Raw genomic sequence first — 21001 nt, forward strand, 5'->3', positions numbered from 1 at the left:
TGTCACATTTACAAGCTTTGGTGTTGCACAAATTAAGTCTTTATCATTGCTTAATTATTACTTGGCTATTTATTTCAAGTTACCTGGTTGACTTGTCCCTTCACGTAAAGTCATATCGTGATACTAATTTACAAATGCTTAGTTAATGGAAATTCACTAAAAGTATGAAAAAGTATGGAACAAGCATACTGTTCTGCTTTCAGAGAAGCTATTCAGATCTGAAATGCCATTTTCTATGTAACTGGATTCAAGAAAACTGGGAAACATTTAACATTAACAATCATTTATTGATTATCCATTAAGCCTTAACTAATCGCATAAAGTCTGACTTGATCATCACGATACATCCTGCTTTAAATGACCAAACATTAGTTATGGATTACTTAAGCATATGTTTTGCACCCTTATTTTAAAGGGTTACCGATTTCCCTTTTCGAAGTAGCCTAATCCATTTTAAATAAAAGCTTAGGACAGTTTTAATAAACTGAGATTCGCTATAGGCATAAACCTTTTTGGTATTGAAAATGACAGATTATGTATTTATTGAATAAGAAGAAGTGTAATAATACATGTAGGATAGCTGGCTTGGTTGTGGCAGCTTGCAGTACCTAGCTGACTTTCCTATGTGGAGTGTTCGACAGGTCAACAGTCCAAATCAACAAATGTAATTATGCGTGGAGACATTTCATCTATTTTATTGGAAAATCTTCAAAATAAACAAAAATGGCACAGCAGTATACAAATCTCAAAATGCATATAGCCAGTAGAAATACTGCAGTTCCTCTGTGTAAATTATTTCTTATTAGAAAATCATTGTGATAACTGGGCAGGTGCTGGTTGACACACACGTGCGTCCTTTTGAAGAGCGGATCAACTAAGTGTGATTTGAAAGTCAAGGCCCATCAAATATATATATATATATATATATATATATATATATATATATATATATATATATCTCATATATATATATTTAGTGTGTGTGTGTGTGTGTGTGTGTGTGTGTGTGTGTGTGTGTGTGTGTGTGTGTGTTTAGTTGCTAGTTATGGTGCGCAACATGCCAGTATTGGATATATATGATGGGAAACGCTGTGGGTCTATACAAGAGCTTTACATACATAGAACGCTCATTCAATGTTACGATATAAATGAATATACTCATGACAGCTAAATGATAAATACATAATATATCCATGTTAGTGACATTTCCAGACGTAAAGAGAAAATAATATAAATTACTTTCAACCACAGTTATGTGTCGAACATTCTTGACTCCAATTAGAAAGTGAAAACAAACATGTTAAACACAGATCAGGGTCACTAAGTAAACTAAAAAAGGCAGTGAACAATATTATTTTGGGGTGGAGCGGGGAGGGGAAGTTGTCATTTAAATGTTTGTCTGAGAGAAACCTGAAGCAGTGAAGTGAGCTTTGGGTTGTTGGACCAGAGCCAAGCCAGACCAGGCCAAGCAGAACCATCTTTTCTTTTAGGCTTGTCTGATTTTGGATGGGGTGTAGTTCTTGTCCAAAGACTCGTCCTGTAGAAACATGTGCAGGCATCGTTCGTTCTGAGCTAGAGGGTGACCTGCCACTCTGAAACACAAGAGCAAAAGGCAGGTTTGAAACCTGAGCGACTGTTTAAAGATGAGCCTTGGGGACACGGAGACATGAATGTACCTTTGGACACAAGGACACACATGGACGGACAGAACAGGCAGAGACTGACGGGAGCATTGGACTAACTTTAAGGTAAAAAGTCTGGAAAAGATTTAGTATGAATGACCAAATTTGTAAAACGTTTAGGAATCATTTGTTATGTGCTGTGAGGCAAGACATCAAATAACATTGTCAGTGTTTAAGTGTGAGCATGTAAGAGTTGTCACCTCTGTGTTTAAATACTGGAGGTTAAAAAAGAAATGGCATTTTAAGGTTTAAGGTTAGGTATTTATTTCCTTAATATCTGAAGCTTCATTTCACTGATTTGCTAATCAAAAGCTGCACAATTAAACAACAATCTCAAACATCTTCCAATGTTTCAAACCTACATGACACAAAAACATCTAACTGCACAACATGTTGCTCTGATGCCAGTTCTTAATTTATGCTCAGTTTTATCCTGTTATATAAAATATATATTTTTTGCCATTACTTGATAGCTGACGGTGTAGATATACGCTGGTCCCGATTCCATACGACACACTAATTGTTTGCAGTATGTACTTTATCCTTTACATGCTGTTTTTGCAGTTGTTATTTTACAATACATCAACTTTTTTTATATAAGGAAAAATGTAATAGTTATTTTTATTTTCTGAGGTGTTCCTGGAGCTGTTTTACCAAAATCCATAATTACTTTTAATTTTCTCCATTTCCTGCAAAGCATTGTGGGAGAATAGTGTCACACTCCAAAATAAAAGGGTTTGCAGCATCTTGTTAGCCTAGGGGCTTAGAGTCAACCATGAGAGTTAGTGTGTAGTATGGATATGGGACACAGGGTCTCTGGTTGGACAGGTGATGTTGCGATTACATGGTATTCATCTTGACCACTAGGCTACAATGAAAGCCTGGAACTTTAGGCTTAAACAATCTCTGCAATAATCAGTAATCAATGTGCCATTAATAAATATAGTTAATGGTGGTAAAGATAAAACTGCATGATGGTCTGAGTCATTGTGTCCCTGATGAAGAGGGTTGCTGACATTTTGAAAACTTTGACTGTACTGTACATACTGTGTTAGTATAGAGACAACTGTAAATTTCACTAATGGTCAAAGACATACAGCGACGACCAGGGGCAGCCTGGGACAAAAATTCGGTCCAGGCAATTCCGTCCCTTACCGGCCCAATTTCAGACGGGGACATTATTTGCTTTATAATTGCAAAAAAAACAGTCTCACGTGAGATTATGGCATCAGCAGCATGAGGCGCACTTACAGGCTTTCATAATTAAATAATGCACACACTGGAGCAATTCATAAAACCTTCAAATAAACTACCATGGCACCATCTTAGAATAGAATGGAAATGCTTGCATATTTAGTACATACTTAAACATCCAAAACACCAAACTAAAAAGACATAGCGGACCAGACGCAAGGGTTTATTTTGAAAAGTAGAAGCCCGATGGCACCAGACAGGAGGCTCCAGGCTGCAGCCGTACAGTCTTACATATTTTTGTCAAACTAGTGTGAAAGACCAGTGTTCCCGCATTTTTTTATTTTTCCAATCGGCCCAAGAGTGCATCGGCCCGTCTGGCATTTGCCAGAACTGCCAGATTGCCAGTCCGCCTATGGCGACGACTATCACCCATTTACATCAGCCACATAACTACCGTGCAGGTATATAACTTTTACACACATTGGTTCATGAATGTGGATGTGTGGTTGTGGTCACACACTCTTATTACTTTATAGTTGTAGTAGTAATGATTTTTTTCTCATCTCAAAGCCATAAAAAAGAAAGAAAGAAAAAGTTGTGGATGAGAAAGACCCATCAACCCTGGGGTAAAAGATACACAAGAGCCTTCTATGATTCTATGAGAGCTTCATCAACCAGGACATGATGAAAATGAAACTCCACCATGTGTTAAAAGGACACAACTTCAGGTAATTCAGGTTTTTCTTGGGGCTTTGGTTAATGTGTTTTTCCTCACATCTATCTTTTTTTATCCGATGATTTAATTAAATTAATCTGTACTTTGTATCACCTTTATTACAGCTGTATGTTAGCAATACATCTTTAACATACTGTATGCTTGGGACTGTGTTTTCCTCTGTTAAAGCCACTTTGACATCAGAGTCTGAATGTCCCTTCGGATGACGCAAAAGGAGCTTAATGAGAATGAGCCAGTGCACCTGAGACCCTAAAAACATCCCATTTTTCAAACGGTAAATTTCTCAAAAAACCATCAACATGATGACATTATACATATGCATGCATCTTAACCTCCAAAGGAAAATGTTTTAGACAAATTAAGCACTTAACCACTGGAGAGATCATGCTGTTAAATAGTTTTTCTTTTGGAAATTGAGTCGACATTGAGGACAAGGTTTAGCTGAAGCATGTTAAATGTCAAGGCCTTGCTTGCTTTTTAAAGTGGGGATGTAAGCCCTTCTTCTTTACCTGAAGCATGGATTATGTTTGACTAATCAAAGACTGATGTTATCTCCTCTCCTCCCTCTCACTTGTTTCACGGCATCAATCATGTTTACCATTCCAAAAGATTTCTTCTTCACAATGCTCTCAATCACAGATTAAACAATGCTGCACATCGGTTGAACAATGATATGATCAACAGCGGTGTTTCATTCATAGGAAGCAAGGGGAAAAAAATCTTAATTACTAACACATTCTCATCTTCTTTGAAAAACATATTTATGGATTTTTTTTAAGTTTCTCAACTGTCTTTAAACACTTAATATTCCAAAAGGAAACATTGATGCATTTGCACATGAAACAAAGATAATGGCCAAGTCTGCAATCAAAGCAAATAATTACAATCACACTGTAACTTTTATTGTTCCGCAGCTGAAAAAGAGGACATGCTGGATCAAAAATAAGCAGAGGTGCACACACAATCCCATGGAACCACGCACAGTAATTTGAGCTGCAATTATCATAAATTACACATCAACAATAAAACAAATGTAGGAAAGATTATGTTGTGGGGGTGCACACTTGAGTCCTTTTTGGTTGTTCTTGTTCTTTGCGAGGTAATTATAAAAGAAATTAAGGAGGATAGTGAGGAAAAAGACTGTCTGTCTCTGCGGGTTCAGTTTGTTAACAATAAGAAGAGAAGTGAAAAAGTTGAATCTACTTATTGCACAAAGTGTTTTATTGTTCCTGAGGGTTAAAATAATACCTCGCTAAGGCAGGAGCTGCAAACCACTGTGACTACAAAGATAAAGTAAAGAATAAATTGTTTTAACCTAATGGGAAAGCAGTGGAAGAACGGAGGAAGACGGAGAAGATGCAGAAAGGCTTACTTGTTGAGAAACTGCTCCAGAGCCTGTCTCCGCTCCTCGATGAAAGAGTCATCAAATATCCCATCATCCCCTCGAAACGGAAGCTGCCGGAAAAGAGCTTTTCCTGGGAGAGGTGGGACAACCACCTATGATAAAAGAGCACCCACAGAAAATCATACAGCAGCAGTAAAACAGGCAGATATAACTTATTATTGAGGATTTTCGTGCTGACAATTAACAGAGTAAAACGTTTTGAAAAAAGACAGCTTACTAAACTATGATCCTGAAGTGATCGTGTACAGCATGATCTGGAGAGAACATTTTTATATGGCATTTCTGGGGCTAAAGACTTGAGAGTTTATGGTCTTCATTAATAGCAGGACAAAGAACACAGACCACATTTAGATGACATTTGCTTTAACAAACTGCAAAGGTTCAAAAGATCTAACACCTTGCTCTCCCATACAAAAACATTGCACATGTGGTCAATGTTGTATGCTGATTTGATAAGCCACATTTTTTTTTAAGCGCCTTTGTGTTGAGTTCACCTTGCTCTCCCTCTCCAGCTCCGCTCTGAGCCACTCAAAGTCGCTGTACCGCCTCCGTACACTAGACTCCTTCAGCTTGAAGATGGGTAGGTTGGTCTGTGAAAACACACACACACACACACACACACACACAGTTAAATGTGTCACTGTCACACTGTTATCTTAATTTACTGAGGAATTTTCCTTAAACCTGCAGATGGAAGAATAATTTTTTTAAGAAATGAGATTGTCTTCATTTCTTTGTACCCACATTAAGCCAGTGCATTAAATTCCAATCAGTTCCATAAAGTGTGTGTTTTTTTTAAACTGTAGTGTATGTATGGCTGAAAGTATTAGGGCTTAACTATTAATATTTTCATTGTGAAACATCATAAAATAGTGAAACCTGCATGTCCCAATTTCCAAGAGCCCAAGTTGGCATCTTTAAAATCGTTTAAAACCCGAATTTATTTAATTCACAATGGTATAACCAAGAGAAAAGCAGATAATCCTTACATTTGAAAAAGCTGAAACCAGAAACTTTTTGGTTTTTGTGCTTGATAAAATACCTAAACACTTAATCAGTTATCAAAATTGCTGCTGATTATTATTTTGTTTATTGACTAATCAATTAACTGTTTAACTATATGAATATAGTGTAGGTTTTTCTTGACACACTTCATCGTAATATTTTCTTGAGGCATGATGGCTAGCGGACCGTGCACGGTGTCGTGCTCGAGTATACCCGCGCCTTACGATAATGCACAACACGGTGTGTCGATATAATAATATAATTGATTCTAACCCTTCAGAGCTGAAACAATTAATTGATTCTACGATCCACGATCAGTAACTATTTTGATAGTCATTTAAGTCATGTGTTCCAGCAAAAATGCCAAACATCAACTGTTCCCAGCTTCTCAATTGTGATGTTTAGTAAACTGAATATGTTTTGGTTTTAGACTGTTGGACTGTAACTGGTTAATATAACCTTGGCTGAAATTGTGATTGGCACTATTTTCTGACATTATATACAAAAAAGATCAATCGATTTATTGAGAAAATATTGCAGCCCTACTTCCCTTTGCATCATGGGACTGACTCCATTATTTCAGGGAACACATTGGCATGCATTATCACATTAATACCAAACCATCTAGTTACCTGTGGGTTAAAAACCTGCTGAATAAGCTGAATACTTAAAATACTTATACTTTTATACTTATACTTACTTAAAATAGTGCTTAAAAAGTTAAAAGAAAACCTAACGCCTTAAGATGCCCTAACTCTAAAGATGCCCTAATATAGCCTTTACTACCAACCAGGGTTGTACTTCTTGGGGGAATGAGTATAAAAAGCAGAAAATGATCATTCAAAAAATCGGTAGAGAGAGATTGTGCCAACTTCAGGAAAAAGACAAGAGTGAAAGGTTTTATTGCCTTGGATTTGGGGCGTAACCTTGTGTTATCTAAAAAAAACAAAAAAGGAGAAGAAAACAAAAACAAAAAAGACTCCTTTAAATTAAACCAAACGGAATAAAAAAATTGAAAGTTCACTTATGTTTTGCTCACCAAGGTCTATCGCACTCAGAATGTTTTGCCATTTTTGTGTGTTCTTGTACACCAAAGCGCAGATGTGTGCATTATTCTAAGTTGCTGTTGACAAGCCCTTGAATGAGTTTCATATTAAAAAGGGGAGATGTTTCGACATTGACAGAGAACATTGAGCAAACGGTACTTTACAGCACAATGTCAAACCTCTTCACTAGTCCTGACAGCACATGGCCATCCCATGACAATGTACAAACAAGGAGGGAGTGAATGAGCATTTCATTGGCAGGCCACATTGACAGAAGGTCAGAATTCATGAAAGAAGTAATCACAAGAGCAAAGCAATTGAGCAAGTAGGTGCAGCATGAATACAGTGTGAGCTGCAGACTGATCGATGAGCAGGCGACTGTGACTGTGTGCAGTATAGGGGATGGAGAGTTAACTAGAAGGCTGAGTAAATGACTGAACAAAAGAGAAAGGAGGGGGTGTACGTGTTCACAAAGGAAGAGGAGAAAAAACTGGAGGGGTTGGGAGCTTCATCTGGTCTGTGCAGGACTAATTGAGGAGGAGGGAGAGCAGGAGTGGTCTTTTTCCTCTTTATTTCCCTTGCTCTGCGATAATAAATCAGATTTTCTGCCCTTGAGACTCCTCTTGTGGTGTTTCAATGGAGAAAACGCAGGCATTCGTTTTCTGCCCTCTTTGCTCTGTCCTCTCTGTAGTCAAAAATTATAGATCCTACCCAGATTTGGTTAGAAAGAGCAAACTCCTTTGATACAATTTTAATTATGACAATAAGAGCTGCCTGTCAACCGAATGATTTCAGGTTTGACTGTAAAACAAATGTTACCTAGGGAAATTATTGAAAGAGAATTCTGGTTTATGGCACAGTATACACACAGTTGGCAGTTAATGAGATACACCTAGATAAAACTAATGTATTGTAATACAAGTTTTATATATATATATTTCTTTTTTTTTTTAGGGCTGTCAAACGATTACATTTTCTTAATCGCGATTAATCGTTGAATTTCTATAGTATGTTTTATCACATGATTAAAATTCTATTATTTTGCATTTCAGAACAGTTTTTAAGTACATATTAACAATGGAAAGCAATTCATACCAGTGTATCTTGATTGGGAATCAAATGAATGCAAAGAAAGTGACTTTATGAACTTGATTTTAAGATTTGTATTTGTTTATTATATATTTAATCTAGTCACACATTTGAATCTAGAGTCAATATTAGGGTTGGATATTGTTTGGTTTGGATATCGGTGTTAAAGTGGTACTTTTAAAACGGTACCGGTACCTTAACGGTGCCTGAACCGATACTTTTAAGAAAGTAAAAAAAAAAAAGAAGGGTACTAACAGTTGGCGACATTAAAGAATGGCTTGTTTATTGCTAAGGCCATATCGTCAAAATGAAATGCTTAATAATAATGTAATCACTATAACAATAACTTATTTCACTAGTAAATAGCTGTTGAATGACAAAAACAACCACCAGATGGGAAAAGGGCATTTAACAACAATTTTGAATGCACCATGAGGCTGTAAATTACCAGTTTCACTGAACGCTGTGTTGTTTCTCCGACGGCAGCTGCAGATTGTTACATCCCGGTGTCGGAATCCTCTACAGTAAAACACAGTCAAACTTTACACCGTTTAGCCTTAGCTGTCAGCATTGTAACTGTGTTTAATCCAGCTACTAGCTAGCGGTAGGCTAACGTTAGCTGCTGTCGAGTATAGTGTTAACTAGCGTCACGTGCAGCAATGTTTCTTTTGCCTGTAACGTCTGTTTCAGAGCATCAGAGAGAAGTGCAGGCATATCAGTGGCACCAGAATGAGGCACCGAAATCCGCGTTGCTATTCCGGCAGCAGCAGGATGTGTTACGAGGAAGTACGGCAAAATAGTATCCTGTTAGGCACGACGCAAAGCCGAGTGAAGTGAAAATAAATTAATAAATGGCGGCATGCGATTAATATGATTAGAAAAAAATTAACGCGTTAATGCTGATAGCCCTAATATATATATATATATATATATATATATATATATATATACACACATATACACACACACATATATATACACACACACACACACACACACCCCCCTAAAGGATTATTAGGAACACCCTACTAATACCGTGTTTGACCCCCTTTCACCTTCAGAACTGCCTTAATTCTTCGTGGCATTGATTCAACAAGTTGTTGGCCCATATTGATAGGATAGCATCTTGCAGTTGATGGAGATTCATGGGATGGACATCCAGGGCACGAAGCTCCCGTACCACCACATCCCAAAGATGTTCTATTGGGTTGAGATCTGGTGACTGTGGGGGCCATTTTAGTACAGTGAACTCATTGTCATGTTCAAGAAACCAATTTGAAATGATTCGAGCTTTGTGACATGGTGCATTATCCTGCTGGAAGTAGCCATCAGAGGATGGGTACATGGTGGTCATAAAAGGATGGACATGGTCAGAAACAATGCTCAGGTAGGCTGTGGCAATTGGTACTAAGGGGCCTAAAGTGTGCCAAGAAAACATTCCCCACACCATTACACCACCAGCCTGCTCAGTGGTAACAAGGCATGACGGATCCATGTTCTCATTCTGTTTACGCCAAATTCTGACTCTACCATCTGAATGTCTCAACAGAAATCGAGACTCATCAGACCGGGCAACATTTTACAGTCTTCAACTGTCCAATTTTGGTGAGCTTGTGCAAATGGTAGCCTCATTTTCCTATTTTTAGTCTTCTGCTGGTGTAGCCCATCCGCCTCAAGGTTGTTCGTGTTGTGGCTTCACAAATGCTTTGCTGCATACCTCAGTTGTAACGAGTGGTTATTTGAGTCAAAGTTGATCTTCTATCAGCTGAATAGATCTGACCTCTAGAATCAACAAGGCATTTTCCCCCACAGGACTGCCGCATGCTGGATGTTTTTCCTTTTTCAGACCATTCTTTGTAAACCCTAGAAATGGTTGTGCGTGAAAATCCCAGTAACTGAGCAGATTGTGAAATACTCAAACCAGCCCGTCTGGCACCAACAACCATGCCACGCTCAAAGTTGCTTAGATCACCTTTCTTTCCCATTCTGACATTCAGTTTGGAGTTCAGGAGATTGTCTAGACCTGGCGACACCCCTAAATGCATTGAAGCATGTTGTTGGTTTTGACATCATCCTGTTATATCGTGCGATCATACGTGAATTCGCGAGATCTTGTGGGTCCTCGTGACTTCAGCTGTCAGTCATGGCCGCAGCCGTTCCGCAACAAATCCGGACCTGGTGGGTATTGAAGGATGGCGGAGCACGGAGCCAACACGCAGCGGAGCCGATCCGCAGACGTTCCGCCGTTGGTGGAAATCAGGGGTTAGCTAGTAGCTGGATTAAACACAATGGTTAAAATGCTGACAGTTTACGTTAAGCAGTGTAAAGTGTGACTGTATTTCCCTGTAGAGGATTCCAACACCGGGACGTAACAGTCTGACTGCAGCTGCTGCCAAAAAAACAACACACAGACGGTGTGTTCACTTGAAATTTGCCAGCCTTGTGGTGAATTTTAAGTTATTGTAAAATACCCTTTTCCCATCTGGTGCTTGTTTTTGTCATTTACCAGCAATTTACTGGTTATTGTTATTACATTATTAATCAATCATTTAATTTTGACCATATGGCCTTAGCAATAAACAAGCCGTTCTTTAATGTCGCCGACTGTCAATTTGTGCTCCTTTTTTATATTTTATATTATACACATTATAAATATATTATATATATATTTCGGTTCAGGCACCGGTACCGTTTTAAAAGTATCGATTTAGCACCGGTATCGAGAAAAAAAGAAGAAAAAAAACGATACCCAATCCTAATTAGACGGAATTATTGTTCGCTAGATGTACCCAATAAACTGGCAACAATAATTTTACTTAAGTTTCCGAAAAAATTAGGAATTGGTGTTAGCACCTAGACTCCCTATTTGAGTTGTTTTTTCAAGCTAATTTTACGGTTACATTGAGGTGTTCAGATGTTTGTAACCCACCTCCCCACTGATCCGAATTTTAATAGTTTGATAATTTATATCCAGGAGGATGTGTGGTAGCCTACGGTCCAATATAAAATAAGAAAATGGAGCGACTTTTTGGGTAATTTTAACATTAATTTAAAGCACATTTTAACACAAGCCCTATAATGCGACGATATTGGGGCCAATTTACCCAGACCTCCCTTCTGAAAATCAGGGGAAAGTCTGATCTCTGTCCTTGGTCACTACCAACGTTTGCCACAGAATATCCAGTAATGTGAGCGGTTTACAGATAAGATTGTATTGTGTGTCATGTCCTACTTGTGACATCATTCATTTTATGTTTTAAAGATAACTCTGGGACAGTACATCAAATGGCAATATTTATGTATAATGTTGAACATGGTGTCTGACGAGAGTCTGTGACAGAGAAGGAGAGAGAGAGAGGTGTATGAGAGAAAAATCAGCAATACTGTAAATTAATTGAGTTTGCACTGAAAATAGTTGTTATCCTGTACATTCAAGAACTCCTGTTTTACAGTTTTTTGCTTTTCTTGTGTTTTGTATGCTTGTGATTTGACAGCTGATAATTGCATTATCCTTGTGTGCGATACTACCCGATTTCAAAATATGTTAAGGTTTTCAAACTCTTAGTTAATTAGGCCCCCTTTCAGTGTTTACTGTAACACAAATGCTGTTTCAGTCTCCCCCATGATATTTATATTATTATATATTATTTATTTTTAAGATTATTTTTGGGGCCTTATTTATAGAGGACAGCTGAAGACATGAAAGGAGAGAGAGAGGGGGAATGACATGCAGCAAAGGGCCGCAGGTCGGAGTCAAATCCGCGGCGTCGAGGAGTAAACCTCTACGCCTATATAAGGGCGTCTGCTCTACCAGGTGAGCTACCCAGGCGCCCACGAGTTTTGTTTGTTAACCATCACAACTAGCCTCGCAGCTATTTTTCTAAACAAACAAACAAACCATTCTGTATTCGGTATCTTTCTGTGACCTTTGTGGTGCATGCACACTCCCTCTTTCCCACTAGGTTTTCATGTGACTAACCCTGAAAACTTCACTTTCCCACTTATTTCAAGTTCTCTCCAGGTGAAGTTGTCAAATGAACCCCTCACTCCTCCTCTTTCTCAGGTCACAGGAGAAGTGGATTATCTTAGCTTTATCACCCCAGTGCTCTAGCATTAACTCCACTCTCCTCTCTGTCCCCGCTGAGTCATGTTACCTCACAGCATGGAGCGCCGCAAAGTTAATCCCCACCACAACAGATCACAGTTACAGGTAATCTGCCACCGCCGTGACTCTAATCCCATCATGTGCACACAGAAAACACTTAACTACGCGCAAACACAAACTGACATACAGGAGGTATGCATCCACAGGTGTTAAGTATAAAGATTTGACCAGTCACACAGTTAACACTGTAAAATATAATAGCCCAGGGCATTCAAGCCTGTTTATGCACACACAGTCGAACCCGGACTACTCGTCTCCACACAATGAAGCTAGCAGTTAGAACGTAAGGAAAGAAAGTCACCTGGCCTTTCAATCCTCTCGCCCTCTCAAACCCTGTGATTAAGAGATTGGCCTTGCAGGACAAGGGGAGGAACGAAAACGACAGAACTGAAAAATGAGAGGTCTTACTCTCTCTCTCACACACACACACACACACACACACACACACACACACACACACACACACACACACACACACACACACACACACACACACACACACACACACACACACACACACACACACACGGTAAGAGCTCTACAAGTCAAAGATAAGGTTTCTCTGGCCTCTGTTCTCTTCACGGCTGGTTAGAGGTTAGGGCCTGGGTGTCTCAACTTACTGGCCCCTGCAGTGATTTGGCGGTGGGACCAGCCCACACCCAGCCGGGTCTTAGCATTTTATTAATTGTCTAAAAAGGCACACTTTGCCTCTCTCACTTTCTAAAGGGAGAGAATAAAACATAAGAGATGAAAGACAGTGAAAGAAATTAGTTAGCAGAAGGGACCAAAAACCTCCAAAATTTAGAGAAAGACAAATAAACAAACAAATAAGGAATTAATGGTTATATTAAAAGTAATTTTAAAAGAGAAAATGCTGTATCTTTAAAAAATAAAAAAGGACCATAAAGCTAGATGTACCTCCTTCAAAGTAAACCTCCTAGCTTCACTTTCCATTATGAGTGTACAAGGTGCAATCTATGCTCCATAGGAAGAGCATGGGATTCATAATGTGTGGGACACAATACCTTAGGCTCATTGAAAATGGGTTGAAAAGAGGCAGAACCCTTAAAAACAGCGAGGCAGAGAGAGAGGGAGAGAGGGGACAAAGATCACTCATCTGCTGAAAGAATAGTTCAAGGCCACCGTGCATTAGCTTTTAGCAGGATGGATTAAGTCAAGTTTGAGAGTGCGCATCCTAAACCTCCCCCATGTCCCCTTCTTACCCCTCCCATATACTCTCCTTTCAGAATAATAGCATAAAAAATGGCAACATAATACCATCTCATTGCATCATATTCCAAAATGGGAAAAAAAAAGACAGGGAACAAAAGCGTTGGGGCTATGGGTCTTTCGCTCTCGCCTCTCCATGTACTCTCTCACTCGTTCACTCGCTCGCCGGCCCCTGCAGCCTGACAGCCTACCCTCTCTCCGACTCGCCTAGCTGGCAAAAAGCTGCTTTGTTGCCATAGTATCAACTCCCACTTTTGATACTGTCATTTCAAGTAGGATATGGTAGCCTTGATACAATATGTTCCCTATTTCCATTAAAATAGTTGTCGAAGAGGATGCTGTAGACTTTGGATTACACTTGACTGTGCCTGACAAGCGCCCCCCCCCACACACACACCCACTCCCCATCTCTCCCCATTTTATTAATGACCAAAGGCCCCCACCCCATAGCCCAAATGGAAAAGAGAAAGAAAGTGAGAGGGAGAAGCCATGGGAGTAAAGAAGAGGAGGGGTAGAAGACTGAGTGAGAGTGAGCGACAGAGCTTTAAGAGGCCTTTTATGTACTCCTATCCATAAACAAAGTGAGATCCCAAAGTTCGTTCCCCTGAATACACTCCCTGGATGATATGGGAACTAACTAAAGACAAGAAATGTTGATAATATCCAACACCCCCTCACACGCACGTGCACACGCACACACACACAAATAAATACACTATGCTGCTTAAGGGGGTCCTCTCAAAGCAGCAACCACCAAAAAAAACATTAAGGTGATATGATAGGATTCTGCAGAATAGCTATGTCCATTAGGGACATGAAAAACATGTGCAGAGGCAGAAAAGAAAGAACACCAAACCTACCAGCTTCCTGTGGTCTATAAGCCATTTAAGAATACGCTTAAAACGAAGGGATTTAGGTGAGAACAAAAATCCATTGTTTCAACACATGGACATTACAAGTCTGCTCAGGCAAAATGAGATATCCGCCTCCTTTCACTATGAACTTCACTTCCACCTCTTTAAAAACCTGACTGAAAGAAGTAGATTGATCCCATTGATTATAAACACCAAATACAGGCCTGGTTGTTAACAAGTGACTGTGTAACCTGCGTCACACCTACTGCAGCCAGTTGGCTTCTCACATGATAACCCAATCTTCATACAACTTGTTTTACCACTAACTTGATGAACATTCTGACACTGCCAATGAGTCACAAGCCAAATACATAAGCTGACATTCATTTAAATAGAGTCAAGGAAAGCTTTACAATTTCATAGAAGGAATAAGTCCTTGCACTGGTGTTTACACTATACATTAAACCATATAGGTATCAAAGGGGCTTCAGCAACACATTATGAACCAGGCAACTGACTGCACACAGCTGGGAGTGAAATGGGATAAGTAGGCAATGGGATGAAGGCTGGTGAGGGGGTGGCTTTCTGCCCTCCCTTGGGTGGGGGGGTAAGGATGGGGAATAAACACTCCAGCTCCCCCACACCCTGGCCTGTTTCATTCTTCTTTTCTCTCAATGAGGGGATTAGGTAGACTCTCTCAGTGCGGCCACAAGGGCTCTCTCGATTTCGGGTTGGATAGCAGGACAGTGGTGAGAACTGGAGACAAGGGAATGAGTTATAAACAGAAACTGTCTGGCATAATTAGATGATAGAATGAAAGTAGTTTGAAATATTATGAGTAAGAAAGAAACAAAAAAAGCACAGCACAGGCTATGCATTCCAGACCAAGGCATTGTGGCTAACACTCTTAACATGCTGGAGATGGAGTAAAATGCTTCTAAAGAAAGCTGAAGAAAGGAGAAGAAGAGAAGCAAAGCAAAGTTGACACCACGTTTGTTAAGAAGTGAGGGATGCGCCGCATCTTCTGTGGTCTTATGCAAAGCAGGGTCACACAGGGCTATGAGGTGCACAATAATGCTGATTACACGCATATGTTAATTATTACACGCTAATCAAGTACAGTAGCCTTATATTCAACACTAATGCCTGGAGACAGCTTCTCTTCCCTCATTCCATTTCTTTAAAGGTAAAGAGAAACTATAAATACTTTAAAGGATGCTCACCAATTTAAATACACTAGGCCACTAACTACAGGGGTGTCAGTCAACTGAAATTACAATTTAATAAAAGATAAGAGATGAAGCAATCAGATGAGACTAGTGACTGCCTGACAATTTCAATACAGCCTGCACATTAAAAGTGCATACAGTGGAGTCCTGGAATGGCTGAATTTAAGCAAAATTGTATGTGGTGAGAGATATGATGAAAAATTAAACCACGCAAATTGCTTTGAAAGAAAAGCTTTTGTTACATCCTAAAAATGGTGCAATTTTAAAGAAAACCATACAACTTCCCCTTGTGTTTGTGTTGCTACATATAGGATAGAGACTCTTATAGCTGGTCATTTTGTAATTGAGCACTGAAACAATGCCTAATTTAAGCTTGACAATTCATTCTTGACCTTAGAAACAGCAGGTGATAAAAAAAAAAAAAAAAAAAAACTCTCAGTCCAAGGTCCTCTTAGTCGCCGCTTGTTCTGGAGCTTTCAACCATATCACAATGTCTTCATAAGCACATGGAGTTTGCTGAGTTGTCATTGAACTGTAAGTGTTCAAACTTTTCATTTTCCTGAGCACCTCTAGGATTTGTCGTTCGTGTTGGCCATGTTTGAACACCTACAGTTTGATGACAATTGTGCAAACCAGCATCTGTTGATAAAGACTGTGATATGGTCTGAAGCTCCAAGACATGTGGGTAAGTGGACCTTGAGATAATTTTTGTCAATAATTTAGTATGATCATTGTCTGATATGTGTTTATTCATTGAAGTACAGTCCTAGCATTGTTTAAAAGCTGACTCTGCCTTGACTGAGGAAAATACACAGGATACAGGACAGGATCTGTGTTTTGCAATAGCTAGGATTGTCTAACCGTTACTCTCGTCACTGATTGCTCAATAATGCCAAATTTCTGGACAGTGTAAGCCAATATAACATTTCACATTCTACAAGCATTTAAATAAAATTGTTACATGTTTCTTTACACAAGCATTTAGACCAACTACTTCACCAAGATATGGCAAGACTTCTCTAAGAAGAAAAGGAATTTGTTCTCCTCTACAAGTTATTCAGTAGAGTAGGAGGAAGGAAATGTGTTGAGAGGGGGTGGGAGAGACTGGAAAGGATCAGGCAGCATGCTACATCCTGTCTACAGTTCCAGAGAAGCTGACTTGCTGAGTTATGTTCCCCTTTGGCTCGGTACTGGAGTATACTACTTTGGATGACTTTTGATGACTAATCAGTGAAGTCAGGACAAACTAAAGCATTCTTAAAACAACCAACATCCTCACTCTACACACCACTGCCACAGTTTGTTCTCTCGCCTGCCCTCAGGCAAGTGGTATCGCAGCCTAAGGAGTAGGTCTGTGCAGTTCCGCGATGGTTCAGACTATTGAACAGCACCACACTGTAAACTGAGACAATGTGAACATATGTACAGGTGTATGCATATGATATATGTATACACATGTGTATTTCTACAGCTCATATTTTTTATTGCTAGTTATCTTATTTATATATCATATTTTTACTACACCATATTTATTTATTTATAATTGAATTCTTCTAGCTGCTGTTGGATTTTTTTTAGATCTGTTTTTATGGTGGTCTTATGCAACATAATTTCGTTCTGACAATAAAAAATAATCTTGAATCTTGAACTACTGTAATATTAGTATGATGTGTATATGGAAGAAGAGAGCTGAGCATTTGGTCATACAGGCCTTTTAAGTTGGTCATTAAGTGTAACCAATTCTGTTATCTCTTCTTTGCAGTCAGAAATTGGGGTGTGGTTGTAGTTCAATTCTGAATTTTCCAGGAAGGCTTTAAGTTTTCTTTTTCTTTTTTTACTTGCTGCAGGGGTTATGCAACTCTTATTTGAAGACATATGCCTTGTGTGAATTGGTAAAACAGCTGCACTGTCACGCCACTGTGGAAAAACACTTGAGGCAAATGTAAACAAACTCTCTTATTTAGCAGAGAGATAGCAACATGTCTGTTACCAGCAACGTTGAAGCAGACATTAGCAGGTTTACTGTACTTATGAACATTGTTGTGAAAATCTCTCGATGACGTATTAACAAACGTATAGTCAAATAACTTCGATTCAACACTAACATCAGTAACTAAGGTCAACTCGTTATCTCAATGGCAGATAGCTAACGTTAACCACTGTTAGCAAGTTTAACGAGTGTTACTAGTCTGCTAGCTAGCGTTAGCTAACTCTTTTCGCAAATAACCTTATCGTAGAAAGTCATTCCCACATTTAAATATCGACTCTGTGGTTGTATGTGCGTGTCTTTGACAGTGGCGATGGCGATCCTGATGTCAGTAAGTCATAACTTTCTTTGACTACAGGAAATACGTTAGATAGCTTAGGTAGCTAGCTTAAAAGCTAACGTCATTAGCAGTGTAACTGCAGGCTCACCTTCAGTCTGACTTCATACGTGGTATATCTGGTCCTGCCAACCCCGATGGTCTCAGGGTTGCTCACATCAATCTCTAGAAAATTACTTGGAGGTCCATAAGCGTCATTTAAGTTCTGAGGCTTTGAGAAGAGCCTTCTTGTGTCAGCTATGGTATCAGCCATTTCTCCCCTGTCCTTCCAGCAGCTAGGGATAGTGTTAAGTTAGCCAGAATACCAATGTTCACATTCCGTTGCTAACCTTCAAAATAAAATATTTGGTGGTTGTTGTGTCCGCGTAATAAGAAATATCGTGAAAATGTGCACTACTTTAGGAGAGTGTCTGTATTTAATGATACTCTATATTCATATATGTACTTTCACAAGCGATTCAATCGGTTACACTCCTAAAAAGTGTAGGTGTAACTTTGATGTTGAAGGCAAATCACACAAGTTCCGGTATTGCTCACTTTCGCGAGCTTGAAAGGCCAGCGCGCTACACTTCCGATCAGCTGAGGTTCAGCTGACGCTTCTCGCCCACCTGCTGCTTGGTTTGTTTACAACCTGACAGCGGGCACATCGTCCGTAATCACGTGTTTGGACGATATACATAATTTTAATCATTGTATTTGTATAATCCGGACCAATCGCGCTTCGCAATGTAAAGTAATTGCTGTTAAAATGTAAAAACACAGGTTATCCGACGTTAAGTGCTCAGAATTTAATGCTCAAAATAATATTGATTATTAAAAAACTTAATTTAGAAAACGATAAGCGGAATATTTAATCGTATTAATAAACAATGATATAACCTAGGCATATAAACAGCGATCGGCCTGGAATGCAGCAGTGTGTCATGTGGTTATGCCAAATGATTGTCAATAAAGTTTTCGCGATTTGAAACATCATGGCGGCGTACACTGTTCTTGCAGCTGTCAGATACTCAATAAATGTTTTACTAAAAGACACTGTTCTGTCCTCAAAGAATATATGCCGACTGGCAGCCATTTGCACTGGAAAAGGTACGTGTTTTTCGTCACCTTGTAGTCAATTTTATTCAGGTTGTGAGAGATAAAAACCTGTCTTCTTGGGTAACTTTGCTGGCTATATCGCCTAAAACATCTGGATTACACTTGACTGTAGCGCCATCTCTTTCCAATCACGGTTTCATTACATCTTGTGTATTTTTGTAAACGGTGTAACGATTAACACAGAATGCCTTTGCTGCAATGCTTCAAGGTTACACTAGTTGGAGGATGTGCAGTTCATCCGCATCATCCTGCTCCACTGAGTCTCCAGCAGCAGACATTTGTGCCTTCAGTGGACACTATGATCGCCTAGTTCAGTGTGGCTCCCTGAGAAAAGATGCTCAGCAGAGAAGTGTTCTCCAGCAGCTGGCTCAGCTGCAGCACACCCTGGAGAACTACAGTAACAGCATTTACTTGAACCCACCTCCACCGAGGCTAAACTCTAATGATGACATCAGTCAACTTCCAAAAGATAAAGAGCAACACATTACTACAGCTGAAAACAAAGATGGTGGATATGCTGCAAAGGTAAATAAATGATTATACATTATGATGCATGGTCTGATCAACACTCTTCAATAGAATACCATGTATGTACTCATACCGATAAATTAAACATTTTTTTTATTTCATGTTTGTTGTCCTGAAACCCATGCATTAAGTGTGATTGTCCTCATGGTTTAGATTATTCCTTATTGATAGATTTTTGACATGTAACTGGTCTCCAAAAAAGAAAGACACCTTATCAAAATCACACTGCAGACCTAACCACAATGGCAAAAGAAACCAATTTCATGATGTGTTACTCTGATTTACCCAAAATTCCCTCGGCTGCAAGGAGCAGGATAAAACATGCGCATAGACAGAACATATTTAACACATCCTCTCCAACTCTCCTAGAGCAAGCACGTTCTTCCTATCTACCAGGTGCATGACTTCTCTCTGACTTGTAAAATGAATCGGTTATTAACACAAAACATAAACTCAGTTGACTCAATAAACTCTCTCCACGTTCACTGCTCAGTAATAGTTCCTGTAGGAGAGGGAATATTTGCATGTACAAGACTACCAGGCCCATATATCGTATGATATGGTCTTCATCAGTGGGTGAAGTGTGGTCAGTTTTCATTGAGATGCATCTGTTGACATACACGTTCAGTTGCTGTTCTAATAACAAAAAAACAGCTACTGGACCTGTATGTCAACAGATCCATCTCAGTGACAATTGACCAAACTCCATCTACTCATAAAGACCATGTTTAAAAGGTCAGGGGAAAGGCCAGTAAGTGGACCTTTTGAGTCGGGTTTTGACTTGTCAGTCTTCTCTATTTCCAGTTCAAGAATCAGCCGTCATGCTTGAGCATGACTTGTGCGATGTCTGAAATCACTCCCCCTCCCTCATTCACTATTCTCTACATTATATAAACTCAATGGGAGTAGTCACTTGAGATTTTGGACATTTCTGAATCATTGTGGTTTTGCATTGTTTGGACTTAAAGCAAAAAATAGTGTACATGCTGCAGAGACTATTTCCTTTCTGGGAACTTTTGAAGTGTGCCTACATTTAAAAGAATTCTGACACTCAAATAAAATGTTGGAAGGTGAAAATAGTGAGTGATTTTGGACAGTTTACAATTTGCATGGCAGCATGGATTTGTTTAAAGCCTTTTACAGTGTGGCATCTGGACTCTTAGTCTGCTACATAAAGCCTCATTGATGTGGAGGGACTTTACAGAGTCCACTGCACTGTACTCCAGTTGTATCACTGATGGTGGTCATGGTGCTCAGGTCAAAGGAAGGGTAGGGGTCTGGGAAGTGTTTTGTGTATGTGAGTTTTGGAACGGCGTAATGTAGGGGGCTGTTGTTGTTTTTAGGTCAGGGCAGCTGACTGTCTAGTATTTGGTGGTGGGAGTTGTTTTGTTGGTTGGCTGGCACAGACACATAGGG

The 21001-nt window shown here is 39.4% G+C and overlaps 2 protein-coding genes across 4 annotated transcripts in view; one reads left to right on the forward strand and one right to left on the reverse strand.

The window, feature by feature from the left end:
- Positions 1-982: 982 nt before the first annotated feature.
- On the reverse strand, positions 983-18258 carry snx3 (sorting nexin 3). Its single transcript, XM_078274244.1, has 4 exons — positions 18051-18258; positions 5512-5607; positions 4985-5109; positions 983-1592 (listed from the first exon to the last, which is right to left on the reverse strand). Exons 1-4 carry the CDS (start codon positions 18210-18212, stop codon positions 1487-1489), a joined length of 489 nt encoding a protein of 162 aa, XP_078130370.1. The 5' UTR covers positions 18213-18258; the 3' UTR covers positions 983-1486.
- Positions 18259-18503: 245 nt separating this feature from the next.
- Positions 18504-21001, forward strand: part of afg1lb (AFG1 like ATPase b) — a 28294-nt gene continuing 25796 nt past the window's right edge. For all 3 annotated transcript variants that reach the window (XM_078274241.1, XM_078274242.1, XM_078274243.1), the window contains exons 1-2: positions 18504-19048; positions 19266-19582. In XM_078274241.1, the coding sequence (XP_078130367.1) occupies positions 18934-19048; positions 19266-19582 (432 nt within the window). In that variant the 5' untranslated portion in view covers positions 18504-18933. The remainder of the gene's footprint in view (positions 19049-19265; positions 19583-21001) is intronic.

This window comes from Sander vitreus, chromosome 18, assembly GCF_031162955.1.
Source record: "Sander vitreus isolate 19-12246 chromosome 18, sanVit1, whole genome shotgun sequence".
Classification (NCBI taxonomy): domain Eukaryota; kingdom Metazoa; phylum Chordata; class Actinopteri; order Perciformes; family Percidae; genus Sander; species Sander vitreus.